Here is a 27,967-nt window from a genome sequence, read left to right as displayed (position 1 = left end):
TCTGATATTGTTTGTAGGGACAAGAAAAAAGCATTTTATTTTATGGCCAAACTCTGTGTTATATTTTTGCCACGTTCAGTCTTATTTTACATCTACATCTACATCCATACTCCGCAAGCCACCTGACGGTGTGTGCGGAGGGTACCCTGAGTACCTCTATCGGTTCTCCCCTTCTATTCCAGTCTCGTATTGTTCGTGGAAAGGAGGATTGTCGGTATGCTTCTGTGTGGGCTCTAATCTCTCTGATTTTATCCTCATGATCTGTTCGCGAGATATACATAGGAGGGAGCAATATACTGCTTGACTCTTCGGTGAAGGTATGTTCTCGAAACTTTATCAAAAGCCCATACCGAGCTACTGAGCGTCTCTCCTGCAGAGCGTTCCACTGGAGTTTATCTATCATCTCCGTAACGCTTTCGCGATTACTAAATGATCCTGTAACGAAGCGCGCTGCTCTCCATTGGATCTTCTCTATCTCTTCTATCAACCCTATCTGGTACGGATCCCACACTGATGAGCAGTATTCAAGCAGTGTGCGAACAAGCATACTGTAACCTACTTCCTTTGTTTTCAGATTGCATTTCCTTAGGATTCTTCCAATGAATCTCAGTCTGGCATCTGCTTTACCGACGATCAACTTTATATGATCATTCCATTTTAAATCACTCCTAATGCGTACTCCCAGATAATTTATGGAATTAACTGCTTCCAGTTGCTGACCTGCTATTTTGTAGCTAAATGATAAGGAATTTCTTTCTATGTATTCGCAGCACACTACACTTGTCTACATTGAGATTCAATTGCCATTCCCTGCACCATGCGTCAATTCGCTGCAGCTCCTCCTGCATTTCAGTACAATTTTCCATGTTACAACCTCTCGATACACCACAGCATCATCTGCAAAAAGCCGCAGTGAACTTCCGATGTCACCCACAAGGTCATTTATGTATATTGTGAATAGCAACGGTCCTATGATACTCCTCTGTGGCACACCTGAAATCACTCTTACTTCGGAAGACTTCTCTCCATTGAGAATGACATGCTGCGTTCTGTTATCTAGGAACTCTTCAATCCAATCACACAATTGGTCTGATAGTCCATATACTCTTACTTTGTTCATTAAACGACTGTGGGGAACTGTATCGAACGCCTTGCAGAAGTCAAGAAACACGGCATCTACCTGTGAACCCGTGTCTATGGCCCTTTGAGTCTTGTGGACGAATAGCGCGAGCTGGGTTTCACATGACCCGTCTTTTTCGAAACGCATGCTGATTCCTACAGAGTAGATTTCTAGTCTCCAGAAAAATCATTATACTCGAACATAATATGTGTTCCAAAATTCTACAACTGATCGACGTTAGAGATATAGTTCTGCACATCTGTTCGACATCCCTTCTTGAAAACTGGGATGACGTGTGCCATTTTCCAATCCTTTGGAACACTACCCTCTTCTAGAGACCTACGGTACACCGCTGCAAGAAGGGGGCAAGTTCCTTCGCGTACTCTGTGTAAAATCGAACTGTTACCCATCAGGTCCAGCGGCCTTTCCTCTTTGAGCGATTTTAATTGTTTCTCTATCCCTCTGTCGTCTATTTCAATCGCCTTCAAACTGCGATACACAGGTACGCTGCGCCGCCAGCGATGATGGTAACCACATCGCAGAGGCATTGCTGTGACACGTTAACACAAGTGAATTTTATTCCATAATTGGTGTTATTTTTACCCTATTTCTTATTTTTTCAAGTAGTTAATACTATTACCAAATTCGTTATTATTTATTTGCCAAATTCAATGAATTTTTTGCCAAATGTGGTGTACATTTTGCCAAATGTGGTGTATTTTTTTTCCAAATTTGATATACTATTGGCCAATTTCGGTGTAATTTTCTGCCACATCTGATATCATTTTCTGCCAAAGTCGATGTTGTTTTTGCCAAATACAGTGTAATTTTTTGTGCCAAGTTTGGTGTTATTTTTCTGAAATATCAGTATTCCATGGTTTTTTTTTTTGGCCATAATTGGTGGTGTTCTTTTTTGGCAACTTTTATGTTGTTTCTTGCCAGATTTGGTCATATTCTTCTTGCCAAATTCGGTCCAATTGTTGTTGCCAAATTTGGTCTTGTTCTTCTAGCCAAATTCGGTCTTAATTTTTTTTGCCAGCTTTACTGGTTTTGTTTTGTCAAATTTGATGTTATTTTTTGTGAAATTCACTGATAGTTTTGACCAATTTCGTTTTATTTATTTATTTATTTATTTATTTTTTGACAAATTTGGTGTTGTTTACTTTGTCCAAATTACATTTTATTTTTGCTAATTTCTGTGCTATTTTAGTTGTCACGTCGATGTTTGTCGTGTGGGAAATGAGCTGTCAGTTTAAGATAACAGTGAAAATATTTTAACTTTCCATGTGGTCCAGACTCAAAAAAGGAAAATTTAGGAAAAAGCAGACTCAAGGAAAATGTTGAAACCCTCAAACTATGAGCAAAAGGATATGTAATTGGCATACATGATTTTTAATCATAATCCTGTCCAATACCTTAAGTCTGTATAAGTGAAGGAATGAAAACATACAATACAATGTTTGTACAATAGTAGATGGCAATGAATTTAATCAGTTCTTAAAAAATCACAGATGACAAACAGCAAGTAAAAACTTGTCAAAAAAAATTGAGATTCGTATCTGGGTACAAGATAATGGAGCTATTTTCCAACATGCTATGGCCACAAATTATACATCAAAACATGTTTTTGAGAGATCCTTCATTTGTGCACATGCAGGAAAAAGCAAAAATCGATGAACGTGTTGAATTAAACAGGAAACTGTGAAAGGCGTCTGAGTGTAACATGTGGGGGTGTGCGTTTTCCTTCTTTAGCATATGGCTCCACTGCATACTCTGGTGATATGAGTGCAGCAAGCTCTTGTGTATTGCTTGTAAATTTTTGTTTGTTCATTGTGCTGAGTGATTGGTTGAAGTGAAGCGTTCTGCAGTATTGCAAATGTATGCCATACGCCACTTCGAACTCGTTGCTCGCTATAATGTAAACACAGCAGGTTTTGTGAAAGCATGTGTATATATAGACAAGTTTTCTTCACATGACGTACTTGTTTATACCAGTGAATATGAAATAAAGTTAAGCCTGCTGTGATTTCCATGTTTTCGCTGTCCCACCAGTCCATTATATTTATAACAATCTGTCTGTCATCACAACACATTAAACGCCATTGAGGACTGCGACAAAGACAAACAGGCAATCACACAACTGTTCACTGAATGTGTCCTGGTAATTGTGGTGCTGCACATAGCAAATGGAGTAGCCACGTTTGCTACAGTTGGTAGAGGCACGATATGTTCTGGATTATGTCGACAGGCTCCGAGCATGGTAGTGAAGTGCACATGAGGTATAACTATATAAATTAAACCTGAGTGGAAGTTGCAGTCACTCCACTTGCTATACACCAATCACATCAGCCTTAATTTGAAACAAGCCACCAAGTAAGCTTGCTGTTTATCACTTTATATGGTAGAAGTGGCTGTATTGGCGTGACGTCGCCATGCTATACAGCTGTTGGCTGAAGGTGGAAAACAAACATCAGAGATATTACATTTCAGTTTATTTCACCTTCTAGGCTATAAATTTTTGCTATTCTTGAGGTGAACAAAAAATGAAAGAACCCTCAAAACTGTGTATATTAAGGTATGATTTGTGGCATTAGCAAGTTGGGAAATGGCACAATTACCTTGTACATAATTGGCAAAAGTGACAGTCTTTTCAGTTATATACCCTACAGTATTTCCTAATAGGTCTATTACATGACATAAAATTTTGAAATTTCTTTCTTGTTCGTTTACGGATTTGCGATTTGATCATGTCAGTTGATGTTGATTGTCAGTAAAATTGCTACCTAGGAAGAGAATGTTTTATAGCTTCCTTGCCTGTTTATAATTTATAATCCAGTACTTTAGGAATTTTGAATGGTTTGTAGGCTAAGGTCTGTAAACCTAGTGAGCTAAGCAAAGTGTGTTAGTGTGGTTTGGTGGCTGCGCTGGCCGTTGAGTGACTAACAAGTCACCAGCCAATAAAAGCTCACTAGCCAGAAATGGCTGATGTTTCCTTGATTCTGTCTGAGCATATTCTGTGAAAGTCAGCATTTGAATTTAAAAGATTGCCAATTGATATTGTTTCTAAATACGGTACATCAGAAATAACATGCAAAAAGACGAGACTGAGTTATAAGTGGCAAAAGAAAAGGTGGTGATTGTCCCCCTTCATCACGTAATAGCTTGGTCCAGAACACTTTGCATTGATTGTCATGTTTTTGCATTGCTGCCACAGCCTAGCAGTAGTTGCCCCCTTTCATCACGTATTGACTTGGTCCAGAACACTTTGCATTGATTGTCGTGTTTTTGCATTGCTGCCACAACCTAGCAGTAGTTGTACATAATTGCGCGATGAAGCTGAACGATTCAAGTTGGGTTGGCAACACTAATCGTGGATTACGTCAGCATTTCCTCTGTTACATCTCCCCTCTATGCAATGGCCAAAAATATTCCCTTGACTCCACCACCACCCGCAGTATGAATCGTCTGTGTTTTGTGCAATTTGTAACTCGTTTAGTCTCATCAAATGTCAATAGGATGAAAACGGGACGAAATCAAGTGAGACATCGAGTAAGAATGTAGAATCGAGGTAAACCTTACTAGGAAGAAATGAAAAATCATGGAATTTATAGCATTGACCTTATGGGTTTTTCACAGGGGTTACAAATTTATGACATGGAAGTGTGAAAACATAAAATCAGAGAATGTAAAATCAAGGTTACACTGTATACGCACCACAAAAGTCTCCTTGAGGAGATTAGAAGTCATAATACAGTTTTAATGTTCAGTAACTATCAGCTACGAATATTAGTAAACTCTAGTCCTCAGATTTATAACATTTTTATGCAGCAAAACTACAAATTTTGCAATATCTCATAAAATCACTGCTTTGACTAAAAACCATTAATTTCACTTTACTTTTCCTGTTTTCATTTTCACATAATTTTCCTGACCATAGTTATCTATAATGTGGAAGCTGTAGAGCTTAGATGTTTAAAAATATCTTTAACATGTGATTTGCAGAAAATTTAGAATATTCTGTGTCATTTATTGATTTACCTTCATGCATTATTTGTCATAGTATGGTCAGGCCATGTGCAGTACTGAATGTCATATATTGTATCTTATCTAAATTGAGTAAAAGTTCATTTGCAGAGACACAGTTATAATTTTTCATGAAAATATTGTGTACATTTTCAAGTGTTGAAGTTACCTGGAGCTCTGGGTGTTCTTTAGTGACCATCATTGACTGTGATTTTGGAACGTTGCAGCTATTTTGACAGCATATAAATCGTAAGAAAGTGGAGACTGGTATAAAGACACGTCAAATTAAAGTTGAGTGATGAACTAAAGAAAGGAATAGGCACTGAAACTAAATAATAACTGCACAGTCCCTGCTGTATTTGTTGAAACTCATTTGCAGCAAAAACTCGCCGATTTTAATGGGTCAGTAGTGAGCTTTCTCATCCTTTCCAGCAGTCCTCCCAGTCTTTTCTGTTTTGTTTTATTGTGCTGAAATAGGAAGGAAGGGTATAGGTACATTTTCCATGTTTGAAATTCAAAAGGACCTAGAAGAAAGTACTGGGTCACAAAATAAACCATGCATTGAGAGTGTTTCTCCATGTCAGGTAACCAAACACTTAAATTCCAACAAGGTTTATGAATACTATGTGAAGGCAGATTTGCATATCATCATCCAGTTTTGTCCTTGTCATGCAGCAACACAGTGCAGTTAGAAATATTAGGAAACAGAAGGAATATGAGCAGGAAAAAGTGATTATCAAAGTGAAATGTGCTGTGAAAATAACCATTGATGAACTGCTTAAGCAGCTACCTTTATTCTTATATTCAGGTGTGTTAAATGACCAAGCATATTAAGATTAGTTGCATTCAGCACAGTCTGGCCCTACATCTCAAGTTCAGGAAGCTATTTTAGGATTCTAAAGTGAGTTTGACAGAGATGGGGAAGGCCAACAATTCTATCATATTAAAATTATTATTCTTATATTAGCCTGAAATGAATTATGGGAAACTGTGGAAAAGCTAAATCTAAAGACACGAGTAGAGATTTGATATCTGATTCTCATGGATAAGAGTCATGGGGCAAATGCTTCCTGAGACGGTAAGTGTTATTTTTCATCTCATCCTGTGATGTCTATGCCATTGTTTGTGTAAATTCTGAAAGAAATGAATCTTCCAAAACAGAAGTGGGCATCAAACGCCTACAGAAACACTAGTGCTTATACACGTGCACTGGACAATGATCTGTTGTTGTACCTGTTGCTGTCTAGATTGGCAAACTTGAATATAAATTTGATTGCACAGGAGATAACAGCAACAGTAAAAATCAGCATATGATAAGGAGTCTGTGTGCCAAACTATTAATATACTTGTGATTTCCCTTTGTTATTGTGCTGTTTGTTCTTGTTCAGTATAGTGTGTCTTTTCCACATTTGTTATGACGGAGGAGCCAATATTAAGTAGAATCCACAAGTCATTTTTGTATAACCAGTATGTATTTTGTCACTCATTTATGTGGGATTCTGGACTAATGAGGACGAGATTAAGGAAATATGTAGATAAGGAAGTGTGTGGAATATTAATACAAGAAATGGATGAGTGTGGTGGAGCTCGAAGCTGTTCTTGAATGTAGAGAAAAAGTGTGTGTGTGTGTGTGTGTGTGTGTGTGTGTGTGTGTGTGTGTGTGTGTGTGTGTATTTGCATTCACCTGTTCATTTTACTTCTCATCAAGAAATATATGTAATTAAAATTGTACTTCTGTTTAAAGGAAAGCAACAGCTACATACACAATGGTTATGTGCCAGAAGAGGAGGAGGAACGACCAAATCATTATGAAAAGCTGAAACAACAGGTGTGGAACATACCACGCAACTTTCTGGAAGTGAAGACTGATGTCTTGGGTAGTGGCACCTATGGTCATGTTGTCAAGGGTACTGTACAGCAGAGAGGGTTCCCAGTGCCTGTTGCTATACATACTATTGACGGTATGTATTTTTACTACCCGTTCATTACGTTTTATAGTATTTACAATTTTATTCATTTAAAGTTAGAAGACATTTCATTGTGACAAGCACTTGTCATGTCAAAATTACTAAAACATGAAGGAGCATGGTGGTGTTATTGTAACTGCAGTTAATTTATGTGCTGCTGTATGCTGTCTCTGTAGTCTTTTTTTGTCATTTCATGCTATGTAATACTATGGGTAAGTGGGAAGAAGTGCTAAAACTAATTACTGTATAATGACAGAATACTGTTAAGTGAAAGAACCACTTGTTTTAGCTGTCATCTGAGTATAATTCCTACATCTGGATGTAGTGATGATGAAATAGATGAAGTGAATGAACAGATAGATGAAGTTCTGCAATTATTATACCAGGCGACTAGCATGCTGTGGTAGGAGACATAGAAGAAACTGAAGTGACAGAACCATGAATTAGGGACTAGAAATCAGAGTGGTTAAAGACACACTGACTTCTGCTTGAAAAAGGAGCTGACAATCTCGGACATTATTTCAAAATTACCCAAGAAGCTATGAATGAAACCAGATGATAAACGATGATTTCATATTAACTGCAGTATGGTCGGGTATAAACTCAGATACCAAATCAGTGAAATTAAAACATACCCTGGAGGTGATATATGCAGTGACCATAATGTAGTTACAATGCAATGCAAACTGCAACGAAAAGAAATTGTAAACACAAAGTACAAACTGTGAGGTGGTCTATAAATAAATTAAACACAGTAACAGAGGAAGCTGTTGAAATACAGAAAAATTGCTACTTAAAGACACATGTGGGAAAATCTAAAATAGGTAGTAGTAAATGTAGCAAACCACACAATTGGTCTCCCAGTAAAAGAACTGAGGAAACCTTTGGTAAATGTTCACATCATATTAGTAATAAAACAATGAGAAAATCAAAGGAGAAAATCGCACAGAATACAGTAGACTAAGGAATTTAGTTAACAGAGAAACAAAAAAGCCAAAGAAAGTTACAAGCTATATGTGACAAAATCAATGAAAACTGTACACCCTAAGGAACAAAACCTGTTAAGAAATCATTTTGGAAAACACAAGCAACAAAGGAATTTGATCCAGTTGTAGCTAATAGCCAGAAACCATACATTAAAGAGTTGTATTGTGAGCCAGTACAATTGAAGGACATAGCAAAGTCAGAAGAAGTCGAACTAGTCGAAATGAGGCCTGAAATTACAAAAACAGCAGTTGAAAAACATTAGATAATATGAAAAATAATAAAACTTGTGGTATTGATAGCATAATATGTGAATTGTTATTAGCATTAGATCAAGAAACTAAATGTCTGATCTGTTTATTATTTTCATTGGACATTGAGCATTCTAAGTCATGATTCAAAAATATTAGCAAGAGTAATTACATAGATGCATGAAGAATAGAACTGAAGCTTATTTTTCTGAAGACAAATTTGGCTTCCAAGAAGGCAGAGGCATGGTAGAAGCAATCTTAAGCTTTTGCATTAACAGCTGGAGAACATTTTAGAGCTGACAGAAAAATTTATATAAGTTTCATCTGTCCTTTGAAAGCATTAGATACTGTCATCTGGAAAAAACTAACAGAAATTCTAAAAATAACAAGGTAGACTATGAGCACAGAAAAATAATTAAAGAACCAAACAAAGAACAAATAGCTAGAGGTGAGCAATACAGAAAAAGGGCTAGAATTCTTAAAGGCATTAGACAATGATGTAATTTCTTCCCATGTCTTAGGGTGGTGAGCGTTAAACTAGTATAAATTACTCATGTAGTAACTCTTAATTCTTTAGCGAGGACTGCCTTAGTAAACTTTTTCCATATAATAATCTCTTTTAGTAATGTTGGAGAACTAAATTTCTTACTTCTTTAGTTGTAACTAAAGTAGTAACGCCTTTTTACCAAAGAAGTAAGCCATTTCTACACACTATTGGCATGTGCATTTTCTTTCCTCTCAGATTATATTGGCTGTTGGCAGACATTATTCATCACCTTTTGACAATAATATTGTGTTAGCCTAATTTATACTAGAAATTATTATTAAAATTCAAAGAAATTAAATGATATTGTATTAATGATAAGATTGGTGTATTATGAAAAAGAAACGTGGTAGTAATTGATGAATCTATTGTTCAATCCTTACTGCTGCCAACTGCAGCTGCCATGATTCATTATTGTTGATGACACATGTTTATTTAAGTGGAATCATATACATTTTCTTTTTTCCCCCCCCCCCCCCCCCCCCCCCCCCCCCCAGCTTGAGATACGAGCTAATAGAAACATGGAGGTAGCTAAGGACAATTTAAATGTTAAGAAAAATGAGCTCTACTGTAGCATCATTTGGCTCTGTGTAGGGTCAGAACACAGATGTTTGGAGAGAAGATACCCACTATCTCCAACGAGCAACCAATCATATTGCCAATTTTCAAATTCTGCAGCAACTGTGCTATTGTCTCAGACGCGTGCATCATGCATGAAACCCGACCAGTGGCTTACTACATTCAAAATCTTCATATTGGCATCACAGATGATTTTTGTATTGATAGAAAAGAAATTCTTGCAATTTATGTATAGTTCTGCTTGTGCTCCAGAAGGACAAAGTATGGGTATATGCTCACCGTCTGCGGCCCCTGTGACATTCAGGAATCTGTCAGTTCAGTAGAATTTCCTTTTATTCCTTGATATATTTTCTTGCTTCTGTGTCATGGACACATACAGTGGTATTAAGGAATTAAACTGTTTATCACACTGTCAAAAGCTCTTCCAGCAGTAGTATGATGGGTGTTAATGAGGTCCCCTGCTACGATATGAAAAGCACTAATGTGGAAGATTCACAGTCCACAAAGAAGTTGCAACCTAGGAGACAAAGCACAGTTACTGTCAGAATTATGCTACAGTAATGCAGGGTGTATACGGCCCGGGAGATCCGGGAAAAACCCGGGAATTTTTTCATCCGGGAAAAACCCAGGAATTTCTTAGAATTCTGGGATTTTTCATTGTTTTAGATTTCAGTTAAAGTTTTGTAGGTTTGACGTGTGAGATCTGATACTCTGACAAAGAACTTTAGTCCACTACTGCTGAATAATACTGCAGCAATGAAACATAAATCAGGGAATAACACCAAAATAAAAGTTTGGTTGCATAGAAAATGGGTAATTTACACAATGCACAGACCAGTTTGCCGACACCATAAAGTGTTAAAGGTTTTAGATCGAAGATTATGCAGTACATCCGTAACAAGTAACGTGCATTCAATGTGCGTGACGTCACAATTGTTTACATTTCTAACAGATCACCAGTAAATATTACGAATAGTGGCTTGAGATGCGTTACTTTCAAAGGAAATTTCCACGCAAGATGATTTATGTTACGTGTGAGAATGTGCAGTGAATTTCTTAAATCACAGGGCGTTATAACTCTCATTCAAAACGTAACACTTTGAGGATCAGCCATTTGAAAAATGTCAGGCCTAGAAGATAAGTCATTTATGCCACTATTTAAAATTTTACCGGCACATTAGTATTTGATATGTCTTAACGTGTAACACACACTAAAAAAAGACCGAGCTTCAAGTTAGTTTTCATATTTAATGTTGTTCTTACATAGATAAAAAATTATGCGATCGATGGCAAAAAGTGTAATTGACCTTCAAAAAAATGTGCATAATGTGTTACTGAGTAATGTCACAAGTCTTTTCATGCCAGAACACCTCGACTTTTCTACGCAACTGATAATTATTTTGGCACGATTTTAATTGCCAAATTAGAGCCTGTTAGTAGGTCTACGGACTTCCTATCATTGTAGGACTAATAACAGTGGATGCCAATAGACGATGCAATTCTCGTTCGTACATACGCATCTACTTACGAGTTAACTGCTGTAGAAACGCACTTTGCTGAGTTGAGCGAGCTCGGCCTACCTTCGTAACGTACGCGCCGCGGCCTGTCTTTCTCGTAGGCCTCGTGCTCTGAATAACTGCCGTCATTCGCTAGCGAGATCACGTGACATGAGCTATGACTGGCTGACAAAAGTGCACCGCTCAACGCAATGTCTATTTTAGAGTTTCCGAAGCTACCGTGCTGTAATTTGTGGAATTTGTGTGTATACTTTCGCAATACGAAAATAAACTCTGTGCATATTGTCTTGCATCAAACATCTTTCCAAATGTTATTGTTTTTCCTGGATTTCGTTTTCTAAAGTGCTGGGACGTCCTCCGTCGGTATAAGACCTTTACGATTCAAAGGACTGATAGGTTTTACAGCTCCCAGGGAAAGTATACTGTTGCTTAACATGGATGTATTTTCACCCGCTTTATACGTAATTTCATCCGGGAGAAATCGTGTCTTTATCCGGGAAATCCAGGAATTTTTTTTTCTTGTCCACGTAGACACCCTGTAATGGCTCCAGCATACCGAGCAGCAAGTCAAAAGATTCCTTACAAAACCCAAACTGCACTTTGAAATCATTGTTGCCATACATCGCAAATGGGTCTCTTCTCTCCGTTGAAAGCCTTACTCCATACCATTACTTTTTTAGTTCAGTACTCTTGACTGGAAGTCACCAATTTGATTCTCCTATTTCCTCGAATATTTAAGCTGTCATCACAGAAATTTTGCATGGTCTCTGCAGTGCTTGTGCTACAAACAAAAAGTTTGTAGTTTATCATGTTAAACTTGCTACTAATGTTAAAAAGATCATTAATATGCATAAAAGAGAAATTATGGAACATCCCTTGTCATATACCATGGAAGAGGCAAAACTGAATTGTGGTACATTGTCATACGATGCATCACTACACTCTGTTCAACATATGTTTAGAAAATTCACTATGTTAATAGGCTGTGGTGTGAGTATCATAATAAATAAGATACAAAACAAAGAGGTAGGGAGTGGACTTGTGAGGGATACTCATAAAGTTTACATTATCACCTTAAAAAATTTCATAATAAATTTTTTGTTTGTTTGCTGGCATGTCTGCAGTCCTGGTACACATTGAAATCCACATGCAACGGTACTGTTACCTGTCACTATCAGGGCCAAACAAACTGCAGCCAAGTGATAAAAGGAGAACTATGCAATAATTGTGTTTGGAAGCTGTGGAAATATTACAGCTGTGTCAAGCCAATCCAGATAGTTAAAGAAGTCACCTGGATTGGTTTGACACAGCTACAACATTTCCGTTGCTACCAAAAATGAATTACTACACAAAGCTTCACTTTATCAGTGGGCTGTGCTGTTTTGTTTCAGTTCCCCTAGTGAATGTACTGTGGTGTGGGGTTTCAGTATGTACCAGGCCTCCAGGCACGTACTTGTAAGGAAAAAAGTTTATAATGTAATTTATTTGATGTCACAATTAAAACATTATGACTAGTGTTTATGAATAAAATGAAAATGTGTCATTAAAAAAATATAAAAATTTAAGTGACGAAAAAACAAGTTAAAAGATGCATCTGGAGCATAACACTCTATGGGTGCAAAGTGTGGATTCGAAACATACAGGAAATGAAATGCCTTTAATTATGATGTTGGAGACTTCTGTTAAAGCTAAGATGGACAGATAGAATGACAAACCAGATAGTCCATCAAAGAATTGATGAGGAAAAGGAAGTGATGAGGCAAAACTACTGTGGGAAACAATTGAACATAGACAACGTGTGGATGGGGCACATAATAAACGGAACACCTCAGTTGGCATTTGTAAAAAAGGCTGTAAGTAATGTGAGCCAATAAGTATGCCAAAATGGAGGAGTTAGTTTGTAATAGATCCAAATGGAGAGCTGCCAATCAACTGAAATCTAAATGGTGAAGAAAAGTGCTATGTTTTCCTCATTACTGTAAAATTTGCTTCCCAGAGTTATTAAGAATATCATCTTTGGTGTTAATTTTTGTAACATAAAAGTGGGGACAGGGACTTTAACAGTTTGTTATTTTTATTTGGGTCATATTATGTATGGTGGTCATTAAAAATGAATGTTACAAAATTAGATAAACTAAGTCAATGAATTTACGCATACTTTATGATGTCCAAGAGAACTCACAGTATACATCTGTTGCTTTTGTACTATCTGTGGACTTGCTTTCTCAAAGATGACAGGTATCTGTAGGTTTCTCCTGACAGTTCTTTGTTTGATAGGAGAACTTTGATATATGTAATGTGATGAACCAAGGAACAAAATTGGATGTTGTGGTGCATAAGCAACAGTTTGCGATTTTCCTGGAGTGATAACTGCAATAATCTTAGATAAAAATATTCCGCACGTCCAGGGCCTCGCTGCGATGGAGCACTTCCTTTCACGCTGATCACCTGCCACCCTACCTAAAACCTCTTTCCTCATTACCTTAGCCAGCTTCATCCTGACCCACAACTTCTTCACTTTCGAAGGCCAGATGTACAAACAATTAAAGGGAACAGCCATGGGTACCAGGATGGCCCCCTGGTACGCCAACCTATTCATGGGTCGCTTAGAGTAAGCCTTCTTGGTTACCCAGGCCTGCCAACCCAAAGTTTGGTACATATTTATTGATAACATCTTCATGATCTGGACTCACAGTGAAGAACAACTCCAGAATTTCCTCTCCAACCTCAACTCCTTTGGTTCCATCAGATTCACCTGGTCCTACTCCAAATCCCATGCCACTTTCCTTGACGTTGACCTCCATCTGTCCAATGGCCAGCTTCACACGTCCGTCCACATCAAACCCACCAACAAGCAACAGTACCTCCATTATGACAGCTGCCACCCATTCCACATCAAACAGTCCCTTCCCTACAGCCTAGGTCTTCGTGGCAAAAGAATCTGCTCCAGTCCAGAATCCCTGAACCATTACACCAACAATCTGAAAACAGCTTTCGCATCCCGCAACTACCCTCCCGACCTGGTACAGAAGCAAATAACCAGAGCCACTTCCTCATCCCCTCAAGCCCAGAACCTCCCACAGAAGAACCACAAAAGTGCCCCACTTGTGACAGGATACTTTCCGGGACTGGATCAGACTCTGAATGTGGCTCTCCAGCAGGGATACGACTTCCTCAAATACTGCCCCGAAATGAGATCCATCCTTCATGAAATCCTCCCCACTCCACCAAGAGTGTCTTTCCGCCGTCCACCTAACCTTCGTAACCTCTTAGTTCATCCCTATGAAATCCCCAAACCACCTTCCCTACCCTTTGGCTCCTACCCTTGTAACTGCCCGTGGTGTAAAACCTGTCCCATGCACCCTCCCACCACCACCTACTCCAGTCCTGTAACCCGTAAGGTGTACAAAATCAAAGGCAGAGCCACGTGTGAAAGCACCCACGTGATTTACCAACTGACCTGCCTACACTGTGAAACTTTCTATGTGGGAATAACCAGCAACAAACTGTCCATTCGCATGAATGGACACAGGCAGACAGTGTTTGTTGGTAATGAGGATCACCCTGTGGCTAAACATGCCTTGGTGCACAGCCAGCACATCTTGGCACAGTGTTACACCGTCTGGGTTATCTGGATACTTCCCACTAACACCAAACCTGTCAGAACTCCGGAGATGGGAACTTGCCCTTCAGTATATCCTCTCATCTCGTTATCCACCAGGCCTCAACCTCCGCTAATTTCAAGTTGCTGCCGCTCATACCTCACCTGTCTTTCAACAACATCTTTGTCTCTGTACTTCTGCCTCGACTGACGTCTCTGCCGAAACTCTTTGCCTTCTCAAATGTCTGCTTGTGTCTGTTTATGTGCGGTTGGATATGGGTGTGTGTGCGCGAGTGTATACCTGTCCTTTTTCCCCCTAAGGTAAGTCTTTCCGCTCCTGGGATTGGAATGACTCCTTACCCTCTCCCTTAAAACCCACATCCTTTCGTCTTTCCCTCTCCTTCCCTCTTTCCTGATGAAGCAACCATTGGTTGCGAAATCTTGAATTTTGTGTGTATGTTTGTGTTTGTTTGTGTCTATCGACCTGCCAGTGCTTTCGTTTGGTAAGCCACATCATCTTTGTTTTTAGATATATTTTTCCCACGTGGAATGTTTCCCTCTATTATATCCTTATTACAGAGTAAGAAATTCACAATTGGATTACCTGCACTAACAGTCAATAAAATTTGATATATGTGGCAACCCAGTTGTTCACCGAACCCAAATGTATAATAATTCTTTGAGGTGGCTGTGATGATGTAGTCTATTTCTTAAAACTAGAGTAAAGGCTGACACAGAAACAATTAGTTGCATAAGTGGTACAATGAACCGTGCTTGTCTAAATCACTGACGTACTGCTATGTTTTCCCCAATGTTAGACAGTTCAGATCTGGAGGTTGTAAAAAGTCTTTGTAATCATTATTTGGACAATAAGGTAAACTAATGTAGGTGCAAAGTTCCTAGACGTGAGAGACAGTGCTATTTCATGGATTAAGTTAGAAACATTTCCGTAAGGCACTATTGTTGGTGATTTTACAGTTAGATGAGTTCGCCTTACCAAGCAAGGTCTTTCTGAGATATATTTAGTTTGGTATAGCACACTAAGAAGTTTTGGAGTTGTTGTACACAAAGAGAATCATTATTGTAGCTAAACAGTGCATAAAAATGGGGTAGGTATTAATTAACATATGCTATATTGATTACCCTTACTGATTCCAAAAGATTCCACACCAGATACATTTCATAAGCTAGTTTCTGAGGTAAGGAAAAATATGTGTTGTGCATAGTATCATTTATGTTAAGCACCTTAAACTCTACATTCTCATGGTGAAGAAAAGTGCTATGTTTTCCTCATTACTGTAAGATTTGCTTACCAGAGTTATTACAACTGTAACACACTTTTGGCACTGAAATTTCAAAAAAATGTGAAGTATTTTGTTAACTCTTAAATTAAACAGTCTGTTGTTTTATGTTGCCTTCAGTAACTTTCACTTTAATGATGATGAAGAATACTTCCTTACATTATAAACTTCCTTTCTCGTAATGGAGAAAACCAGTAAATATTGGTATTATTACTCATATGGCCTTGCATAATGAGTTTAATGAATGGTTCAATAAATATGTTTCAGATGTTTCCCTTGAGGGAGGTCTGAGGAAAAACATGTTGAAAGATCTAGATGTTTTAATTAGGGTGGGCACAAACCTGAATGTTGTCCATTTAGTTGGACTATGTGAAACCCCAGAGATGTTGTTTGTTGTACTGGAGCATCATCCTGCATCCCTGAAAGACATTTTGCTGGAAAGCAGGCAGCAGCAGCATTTGGAAAAAGCCCAATCAAGAATATGTTCACTTCCTGAGCAACACATTCTCGAAGTAATTGTTGGTATTGCACATGCTATGGATCACCTCACCTCTAGGAAGGTAAGACGTACTTCTTGAAATGCTCTTTGCAGTCATATTGGCTACAATAGAAATATTCTCAGGTTTATAATACGGCCACTTTACTAGCAATGGCAACCATCTTGAATGAAATATGTGTAGCTGTCTAGATGTGTTACTTCTTCCTTTAGAGTTTTTCCTTAAAGAAAGTATAAAAGAAATACTTCAATATTTGGAACTTGTCCTGTGTTTGGCCTCTAGTTTTATGACATAAATGTTTTAGATAGCTGCTTTTCTTTTTACATGAATCCTTAATAAGTGCCACAGAGTCCAAATACTTTGATGTCAACAAGTGTTTGTCGTAGTTTTATATCTGTTTGTGTTCAGTTCTCTAGTGGCTTCTTTGCTGTTGGGAGGATAATGGACTAATTTGTCTCACATGTACTTAGCTTGAGACAGCTGACGTAATAGTAGGCACAGGCAGCACTATTTCGTTAATATACCACAGCATGCACCAGTAACAGGATCAATACAAAAGTAACCACTGAAAGCACTTTTACTGTAATCAGTCTAGTCCTCACATGGTTGTCCAGGGTGAGCAAATGTACCACACTATTTGTGAGCCAATTCACAACCATTAATCAAGATTGAAGTCACCTTGTACCAGTGTAAACAGTCCAGTCAGTAGTATAGTGAAATACCAAATACAAGGTAGGCTCATCATAGGCAAACTGTTTATGGCATGTAAAGGATGGCTTCATAGAAAAGAGCAAACTGGTCTTATTCTGCTGTACCACCAGTTATGTAAGCAGCTTGTCACCAGAGGCCTGCCCGATGCAACAGTCTCTGCTGATGGGCCCTGCTGGCATGCACTGTATCCACTAGACCCCATTCTGAAGGGGTATGCAATATACAGTCCATAGCGATATCCCAGTTTGGTGGGATTTCTCTGTATTTCCATCAGTTTTAAATAACTTGCCAGATGGGGAAATAACATACCTCTCCCTTTGTGTGCACAAATGGGCAGATGGCCTCTTCTGGAGTCATTGGTAGCCCAGCCAATGGTTCTGGCACCAGGGAATGAAAGGAGGATGGTGGTAGGGTCTGGTAGTGTGATGGTAGGTGGGATATCTACCTCTCCTAAGGGTGGCAGTATGGACAGCACTTTTCAGGTATTCAGTGCTGGGATCTGGCTTCACTATCTCTGGGCTGTAACCTGTCATGAGCTTCAATAAGTTGCCTATCTGAAATTTACCTTGCCTCAAGGAGCATGTATGGTGTCACTAGTTACGGGGTCACATTGTGGTTAGCTCAACCTCCATAGACTCATCAAGGGTATCCTGTTTCCATTGTGCAGACTGAGCATCGGGATAGAAGTCATAATATTACGTAGGAGGAGAGAGAGAGGAGGGAGCAGCAGGTATGACGTATGAGCCTGGTTAGGGGCAGGGCAGTTGGAGGCCTTATATGGTGGCTGTTAGGGGGCATGGTGTTGTCTTGCTGTTGCAGCTGCAGCTTGTTATGGAGCAGCATGACCAGCTTTGGCCAGTTGTGTCTTAAAATAATTGGTATCCCTGATGACACACAGTGTCACCTCACATGCTTTGTGGCATTCTTGGGCCTTGCCAAGCCATTCGCTTTAGGCCTGCTGTCAAATGGCGCTTGCGTCATTTGCAATATCTCTGCAGACAGTGGATATCGATGGGGGTGGATCAATATCATGCAAGGGAAACTCCCGGAGACTTCCTAAAATGACATCATTGGCATCATTTTTGTTGTCTGGATTGTGAATTTTCTAACCAGCTGCTCATCATTTGAGTTAGATGCTGGCTGTAATGCAGGAAAGATCAGGTTTGAAATGCCATTACAGTGAACAACCAGTCAACCTTAGATGAGACATATTGTCAGCCATTGGCTGATAGTTTGGTGTCATACTTTCTTCCCTCTGTGGCAGATATGCTCATTAGGGCCCATATTGTGGTGTAGGTATATGTTGAGGTCATATAGCCACACTGCACCTTTGAATTGTCTGACATAATCAGTATGCAACAGCCCTCATAGTGTGCTCTGTTTTTTGTTATGGTGGAAACTGCTGTGGTACAGCTGCTCAATTCTGGGCTCATGTTGGACACAAACGGATTGTCCTCACACTCTCTTTGTTAGTGTCTGGCAACTTGCCAACACAGCCATGTGAGTCACCCCCTTTGGAGTCGGTGTAATAGCTGGAGGATGTGTGTGTCCAGAGCGAGGATGGAAAGAGGGCTTGACTTTCTGTGTTTTCTGTTTCCACCATGAGGACACTGCCCCTGGCATTTATACAGTATCAAATGAAGAAGTAGCTGTGATATGTCGGATCTGCTGTTTTTGGCAACTGCACTGGCCCTTTATGTCTTACCAGCAACAACAGTCTTTGAATTAGTGTGTTCTGCCCCATTGATTGGGCTACTTCATGGTGGGAAATATATCTAGTTCTATTCATGTTAAAAACAATTCTTTGTCTTGCCCCACTGGTAGGTGAGACAGCACATCCAGGTTAGTGTACTTGGAGGTGTATGTCATAATGCCAATTGCTAAAGAAAAGGGTGAGACACTGTTGTCATGCTGATTTCTATGGGGTCTTCAGTCAATAGTTGAACAAGATGAACAGTAATGTGACTTATGATTGGATTAAATTTCATGTTGTATAAGTAAATGTGGAACATTTTCACTCTGTAAATTACAGCCAGTGTATCCTTTTCTCTTTGTGAGTAGTTTGCCTGTGTTGCTGATAACATTTTGGAGGCATACAAAATTGGTTGCTTGGTGCCATCTGCATTTTTGTATAACCATACTGTCCTAATAATTTGCTGTGATGCATCAGTGGCTAACTTATGGGGATTGGGGCAGGGGGTTGCAAAGACAGGGAACATACCTTAAGCACTTTTTTAAATGTGTGAAAGCTGCCTGGAAAACAGTAGACAACTATCAACTCACACTTCTTTTGCATAGCTAGTTGAGGGGATACATCATCTGAGGTATGAATTTGCTATGTGTTACTTTCCCCAGAAATAATAGTACTGTATTTGTTTCAGGTTTGTGGACATGGAAGATTTTTTTGACGACACTATTTCACTGTTGATTTGAACCCTACTTTACTTAATGTGTTTTACGTATTTAAGAAAGAAACTACATTTATCCAAATTATAGCATAACCTGTTAGAAGTGAGCCAGTTAAAGAGTGCTTGTAAATTTTTAAGGTGGTACTCTCATATGCTCCCTGTTAAAAGATAATCCAGGTAGTTTACACATTGAGGGATTCCGTTGATGAGTTGTTCCAAGAACCCTTAAAATGTGACTGCTGCCCTTGTAATGCCAAAATGTAATCTGTAGTACCTATACATTTCATAAACCTCATTTGCTACAGGGATCTGCTCAGTTTTCATGTCAAATGGCAACTACAAATAAGCATGTGCTAGATCTTATATACATATAGACCCATTAGGTTTCTTAATTGTGATCATTAATGGGTTCAATTGACTAACAGTTCCATTATTACTAACTTCCATATGGTGACTGGCACTAGACAAGGTCTGTAAAGCTGTGACTGAGTGGAGGATTTGGCAGCCAGACTGTGATTTTTTTTTTTTTTTTTTTGTGTGTGTGTGTGTGTGTGTGTGTGTGTGTGTGTGTTTGTGTGAGGGAGAGAGAGAGAGAGAGAGAGAGAGAGAGAGAGAGAGAGAGAGAGAGATGCATTTGCTTGAGTGTATGTGTGTGTGTTGTCTAATTCTGATGAAGACCTTTTCGGCTAAAAGCTTACTTGTTTGACAGACTTTTTGTTGTGCCTATCAGTGACGCATCATCTCCGTTCTATGGCGAGTAGTAATCTATCCTTTTCATAATACTGTAATTGTTTATAATCTTGACATAATGCTGCCAGATCATTGTGCAGTATGGAACGCAGGATTAGATTTTTATTCTTCTTAACCTGGAACCAAACAGCAAAAAAGCATCAGGTGCAAAAATGTTAGGAGCACAGGTGAAGCTACTACTAAGGAAATTAGTGTTCTTCATATGCTTTTGTACTTAGGTTGCACCATAATATGGCCTTGTAGTGGTATCATTTGTTCTCTGTGTGAAATCACTCACTGCTGAGCTGATTGGAACGGTGCAAGGCCCGGATGCTCGTATGTGTCAGAACTGATGAGAGACACTGCCAATCTCGCATCTCCCTGGAACTGCGCTTTGCTAGCGATGATGCCCAGCAGGATTAATAACTGACTGAGAGTTCCCACATCCGCTATGGGCACCAGCCTGATGCTGCAAAGTGACATTGTGTTCTGGTGTTGCCACTCAGTGGACCATACAAACAGTGGTCAGGTGTTCTCTCTTGGTGCACACATTGAATAATGTGTTCTGCTGTCTTCATTGTTTGTGGCTATGCTTGTCAAAACAGTCCAGGCTTGACTCGCATGATTTACACTACATTGTTTAATATGAAACAGGTCTTTGACAATTTGGTGATGGACTGGTGCTTAATTGAAGCCGTATCAGCTGAATGGAATCAACTTTGTACCTACCAGTGTTGATGGGGTTTTAGTACTGGCTGCTGCTTCTCTATACTGTGGTGTATGTTGTCACTTTGTTCTATGATGGTGTGTCGGCACTGGAGAATGAACTATCTTCATCCAGTGATTTGCTGGAAACAATGTTGCTGGATACTACCTTATTTGATGCCATTGTCAGTGCTCTAATTGCTGCCAATGTTATCTGAAATGACTGAGCAATTTTTAGAACATCTCTAAGTTTTGGACCTGATTTGCTTAATGGCTTGGTGCCTGCTCTGTGATTAGGCACAGATTCCATTACTATGTTTCAGATCAAAGGTTCAATATATTGTATGTCATGGGCTTGACATTTAAAACTACATTGCCAACTAAGACTCTGTAAGTCAGCCATGCAGGATGTGTAAGACTTGACCACTTTTCTTATGGTGCTGATTGAATAGTAGGCGAGCAGGTAGTAAATGCACTTGGTGCCCATAATGTTCAGACAGCAAAGTGCATATATCAAAAGATGACAAACTACTAGGGTGCACAGGAGGTTACAACTTTTAGTCCACCTTATGTACTCATTACTATAAGAAAATAGTGCTTTGGTTTGACAAATAGGGTCATTAATATCACTTACCTGGAAATATAGCAAAAAATGACGGACATAAGTTTCCCAGCTCTCCTTCGACATGTTGAAACTTGAGAAAGTTGTATGGGCACAGGGGGGGTGGGGGGTTCTAGGGGAGGAGGGGGGGGGGGGGGAGGAGTGAACGTGTTGTGCCTATCTTTTGTGTCAGGTGTTGTAGCAGCTTATTGTACTGCAGTTGTTGCTGTTCCAGATGTTGTTGTTGTTGTTTTTGCTGCTGTTGCTGTTGCTCTTGTTTTTCCAGTGTCAATTGCTGTTGCAGTTTTTGTTCTGGAGTTGTAGCTTTTGTTGCCACATCAGTACTTCTCAATCCATGATGTTTTAGTTCATGCACGTGTCTTGGTCCTCTGCACCAATTGAATATATTGCTAAGTGAACCATTTAAGTTCATTACAAGAGTGAGTGATCAGTCACTAGTCTTATTTGCACATGGTTGCCAAGTATCAATAAAAGTACCACCAGTAAACAGAACCAAAATTATTATAAACCAGTGCAAGGGGCAAACAATTTTTGGTGCATAACGAATGCCTTAATAGAACAGACAAAGCTGTTTTGGCTTGCTACATTGGTGGTTTTATCATTTTCCTTTCACCAGAGACTTTGCACAGTGCAGCCATTTCTAACAATGGCCCTGTTGGCATGTGCCCAATCCCCTAGGCCCAACTGCACCCCATCTGGCTTCAGTTCAAACATTCCTGCATCTTCAATGGTGTTGGATGGAGATATAATAGTCATTTCAGCAGTTATAGTGCCATATTTGAACCAGGACATAGCTTTAGACATAAAAGGAGCTGTGAGCTTAAAACCCTTCCTCCTTTATTAATTGTTGCATCAAATTTTGGGAAAATTGCTGAATGTACATAACTTACTGCCATAATAATTTGATCTAAAGTCCTCTGAAAATATTCGGTTTTAAGATTGTCATGAGATTCTGAACTGGAATATCATGGTAGCTAACTGTGAACATGTGGCAGTTTTCCATGCCTTTTATGAAACTGTAAAACAAGTTTCTGTAAGACTGTGGTATGTTATACAAAAAGATCTTGATATAACTAATGCCTCTATAATTTGTGTTGGCATATAAATTTTCAAGTGGATGTAATGTTGTGTACTTATATTTCAACCTTTCTTCTGGTATCTTGTTATGTTGTTGTACTGTAGGTAGTAGCTGTAGAAAAGAGTACTGTAATTGAGTCTGAACTGGTTTGTTTCTTACTTGTATGCTCTGTCGCTTATCTGCACAATATGTTGTTATGTTATGGAATGAGAGAATTTACAGGTATTCACTCTTTATGTAAAATGTAACAAAAAGGCATGGCCACATTAGTCACACATAAATTAGGAAAATATGGTACATGGATATGGGTCTAGATGCTCTGTATTTTAATGTTAGAATTCATTTTCTGTAACTGTTCATAGTACATTAATGACGAAAAGTGCGCAGAACGTACTAGCATACCACATGAAACTCTTTCTTACATGAAATGTACAAAATGCCCTCCATTAGCATTGATACATGCATCAGCTGACCATCACATTAAATCCCAGATGAGCTGATTGCATATGGTTTGGTAGCCTTCTGCAGTACGGGAATCTTGCATCTTATACTGGGATTTAATACACGAAAGCTCTCAAATACCTCAACACATCAAGTTTGGGGTCCAGAGAATATGTAGAGGAAAGAATTCATTCACCTTTTCCTATCCATATGTTTTGTAATTTGGTATATACGTTGCTGAGGTCAATATGAAGAGATTCACACCCAGGTAAAGAGACCACAACAAGTTTATTAATAATAACATAAAAGTACATTTTTTTTGTTTTTGAAACAATGACACGGATTGAACACGAAAGTAATTTTCCTCAAATCTCTCTTGATGAAACACTTCCAGTTGTGATAACCAAAGTACAAATAGTGTACCTTACAGAATCACAAATTCACGGAAAAGTAACAGAAAGTCTAAGTCTGAAAGACCACATTGTCAAATGATGGTCTCTGAATCCAAACACACTAGTTGGCCATGATACTATGTTCTGGATACCTGATTGTTGAGGCCAATTATGCGTGTCAATGACAAGAAGACTTACAGCTCCAAGTTATTACATAGAAGGTAGTCCCAGGTTGGCGGGCTGGCTACAACTTTGTCTGAGGTCAGTGTCGGAACAGCAGGACACTTCACAAAGAGACTCTAATTGAGAAACCATGGCAGTAGTTGGTGTAACTTGAGAGTGCACTCCCTAGGTAATGGCTACAGCATAACCTGCTAGTGAGCATCGGGCATTGTGGAGGTAAAATAGTGTCTGCAATTGCAACACCACACTCATAGATGCTTGCTCTGCTGGCAGCAAACAAGGCACCTCATGTGGTGACTACCTAAGATACTGTGGACAACAAATTGACTTGCTGTTGGTGACAGGAAAGCTTACTAACATGAAAGGCAAGTACAGATGATTGTTTGGCTTGCAGGCACTTGGGCTGGTTGTGGCATGTGATGCTTGAAGTTTGGCCACATGCTAGATGTAAACCTGGTTGGCAGAACCTATTATTTAGAAGCCAGTATGCATATGAAATGAGGAGTTCTCTTGTGTTGAAAGTGCATGTTTTGTCACACTAATAAAGGCCCATCTTCTAGCAGTTAATGTGAAGTATTCCATAAAAAAGCCTTTTTGGTTCCTCTGTTGTGCATTAAGAGGTGTAGAAAATGAGTACTGACATGGAAATAAAGTGTGTCTGGATCTGTGTCCATTTAACATATTGTCATCTTGTATGTGTGAGAAGTATGTCCTTAAGATTTGGTTGTATGTTTTGATACACCCTGAATGGGCCATTTATGCATTAGAGTATGCAGTACTGAAAAACAGTGTAATAAAAGCAGTATGTTATTCTTTTACCTTGTGCATGTTATAATTTTCCGAGTAAAATGTTGCCCCTGGAATAAGAGGTGCTGTGAAGAAGAAATGTGTTTAATCTCAACTTTTATGTATGTCAGACTCAATTTTTTGATGAGGTGAGTTATCAAAGACTTTTTCGTTTCATAATTGACCACCTGCTATTAGTGATATGTAATTCTAAAGAGAGAGAGAGAGAGAGAGAGAGAGAGAGAGAGAGAGAGAGAGAAAGTGAAAGTATTGCAAACAAAAAAAAGGCCCACTCATCTTCAAACATTAACATAGGACACAAACTTACACATGCCAGAAATACTGCTTTAGTGAAGCACTGTGACTGTCTTGTAAGTTTTCTAAAATTGTACATTTCAGCCTCGAGTCACAGCCGGCCGGTGTGGCCGAGCGGTTCTAGGCGCTTCAGTCTGGAACCGTGACCGCTATGGTCGCATGTTCGAATCCTGCGTCAGGGTAGTTAGGTTTAAGTAGTTCTAAGTTCTAGGGGACTGATGACCTCAGATGTTAAGTCCCATAGTGCTCAGAGCCATTTGAACCTCAAGTTACACAAATGGTGTCAGTACCAGTTTGAACTTTTTACCAATTCGTTATCAGATTGTAGGAATGCATTACATAGTAATTCATCAACTGAAGGGGCCTGTAGAGGTACACACAATGTTAGATGGAACTGGTAATGTGACTGGAGTTTGAAATACAAGGGTTGGAACTTAAATAGTGGCAATTATTTATTCACAACTGATACAAAAGAGTTACATGTTTGCACCTGTTACTGTCCTTCAAAGTTTCACCAACATTGTGTAGAACCTGTTGCCAGCAATGTGGAAGGCATAGTACACTGTTAGCAGAGCCTGTTCTGTTGATAGTGCGAATGGAGCGGTCTGCTGCCTGTTGAATCTCTGGAACAGTTCTGAAGCGAATGCCACGAAGTTGTTCCTTCATTTTTGGAATCAAATCAAAGTCACAAGAACTTAAGTCCGGGGAGTATGGTGGATGGTACAGTACTTCCCAGTCCCATCGATTGAACAGAGCAGCCACAGCTTGTGCTGTATGTGCCTACGCATTGTCATGCAAATTGATGGGTGGGTTGCGCAGAAAGTGTCATCGCTTCTTTCGCAAAGCTGGCTGCAAGTGATGCTCCAAAAAAGAACAGTAATACTGTACATTGACGGTCTGCCGTGGAGGAATGTAATGTGTTAGGATAACACCATCACAGTCGTACACGAGAATCACCATACCTTTCACAATACTGGGGCTCTGACGCTCTTTCGACTTTCACGGCGACCCATAATGACGCCATTCATTGGATTGGCATTTCAGTTTTGGCTCCTACCATGTGGCCCATGTTCCAACCAGTGTTTGAAAACATAGTCACACCGTTACGTTAGACAGCTCGCTCACAAGTGACTGTTTTTCCCTCAATTGCGTGCACGCTGGTGACATGAGTCAGCAGAGTCCGTTTGCTCGGAGGTAAGGTAGGTATGTCAGCAACCTGTGCTATCAGCGACAATAGTAGATTCCATTGCATAGTGTCACCACAGCAGTGTTGCCACTATTTAAGTTCCAACTTATTATATATAATAAAAATTAACATAAAAATCATTCTGTCTCAAGTTAAATAACAGTGCCTTACTTGTGAACATGTTGTTATGATATGCTACAATTGTTACGATAAACTTTTCCGTTTACATATTTCTGTATTGTGTGAATCAGGCTTTACTAATTGCAAGACATGCGTGAAAATGATAAAATATTGTGTTTCTCGTGTATAATTTTTTGCACTTGTTAGATTATGTACCGGCAGTTAAAGATCTTTCTCCATTACTAGCCATTAAATTCAGTAAATGATGTTTTAATCAACACCTTTGAAGTGTAGCTGCATATGAAAGTTAGTTGACAGTAATTAAATTTAAGATTTTCCAAGTTAAATTTCATTTGTTTTTGTTTCAGATTTTACACAAACAGTTGTGTGCGCGAAATATTTTAATGGCTGATGGAATGATACCAAAAGTTTGTGGATTTGGAATTGCCCAGTACACAAAAAATGGAATTGTAAGTGAGCTAAATAAATTTCTCAATCTCTGTCTGCCATCATATCTTTATAAAGTCTCTCTCACATTAGTCCCAACAAAATTTGTATTTCAACCATCTGATTTTAATAATGTTAAATATTGAAAACAATTGTAGATACTATAATCCATGTGACAAAGAGCCTCAACAGTTAAGGTATACTCGGCATATATGACTCAACCGATCTGTATGTCACTATGGCAATGCCGCTGTGTTGCTGCAGCTTCATAGCCGACTATTGTTTCAGTCACATAGATTCAGTACTGCTAGCACCTATTTGTGCTTCATATTTGAAAGCTTGCAACAGCACTGCCAGCTGTTGGAACTCTTATATTGCTGCATCGAGTGTAGGAAGGAGGCCACGCGGTGTAGCTGCGCAGTCTAAGGCGCCTTGCCATGGTTTGTGCATATTCCCCCGTCGGAGGTTAAAGTCCTCCCTCAGGCATGGGTGTGTGTTGTCCGTAGCATAAGTCAGTTTAAGTTAGGTTAAGTAGTGTGTAAGCCTAGGGATTGATGACCTCAGCAGTTTGGTCCCATAAAAACTTACCACAAATTTCCAAATATAGGAAGAAGTGAAAGTCCTATCGTGCCCCAGAGAAGCAAATGGAAACAAGTACTAAGCTAACAATTTGTAGGGTGGAAATGAGGAAGAAAATTTCTTGTGAGCTAGGATAGTGGACAGCGAACAAGTCATAATTCCTGATCGCAATTGACATCCTTTTAAGCAGCTCTTAATCTGCCTTTGACCTTACATGTACACTTTGTGAGTAGCTTAGCTTGTTTTCATTTTTTTATGTGATATAAATTTCTCCTACATATTCATGTAACACATGCTTCTGTGGTTTTTTTCTTCATTTAACAGCTCATCACACATGTAACTGCATTGAAGCATCTGCTAATATTTGACAAAAATCACATACTAAAATTAGTCCCATGTCATATTTTATCTGGAAGATGCCTTTTGGGACGTTTCAGAAAAAAGTGGACACTTAAAGTAGGACAGGTCAGGTGGCCTAGCTTATGAAGTTGTTGACAGTGAAATTGACTTCTGACTTTTAATAGTGTGTGGCATAAATATTTCATAACTACATGTAACCTGGTTGTAGATGCCTCATAGTACAGATATAGTCTTATATTAAAACAACAGTGGCACATGTGAAGAAGGCATCACATTCGCATTTACACATTCACCAGTGTTCGGACATACAGCCAATATTGCAACCTCTCGACTTTGTGGATTTCAGTGATTAACTAATGCATAAAATTTGCCATCTTTTATCTGTCAAAGTAGCATTTCTGATAGTGTCCAGTTCATGTATTTTCATTATATGGCCTCAGTCCAAAACTGGTATGCTTATTTCCTGTTGCACATATTCTTATGGAACAATTTCGCTCAGCACATTACCGTGATGTCATCAG

At 39.1% G+C, this 27,967-nt stretch overlaps 1 protein-coding gene across 2 annotated transcripts in view; it reads left to right on the top strand.

Moving 5' to 3' along the window:
* LOC124722057 (putative inactive tyrosine-protein kinase Wsck) overlaps nt 1-27,967 on the top strand; it is a 207,604-nt gene that overhangs the window by 94,222 nt on the left and 85,415 nt on the right. For both annotated transcript variants that reach the window (XM_047247252.1, XM_047247253.1), the window contains exons 7-9: nt 6,888-7,104; nt 16,155-16,447; nt 26,429-26,530. In XM_047247252.1, coding sequence (XP_047103208.1) covers nt 6,888-7,104; nt 16,155-16,447; nt 26,429-26,530 — 612 coding nt within the window. The remainder of the gene's footprint in view (nt 1-6,887; nt 7,105-16,154; nt 16,448-26,428; nt 26,531-27,967) is intronic.

This window comes from Schistocerca piceifrons, chromosome X, assembly GCF_021461385.2.
Source record: "Schistocerca piceifrons isolate TAMUIC-IGC-003096 chromosome X, iqSchPice1.1, whole genome shotgun sequence".
Lineage (NCBI taxonomy): Eukaryota > Metazoa > Arthropoda > Insecta > Orthoptera > Acrididae > Schistocerca > Schistocerca piceifrons.
The sequence above is the reverse complement of the archived record's forward strand: the minus strand, read 5'-3'. Positions and strand labels throughout refer to the sequence as shown.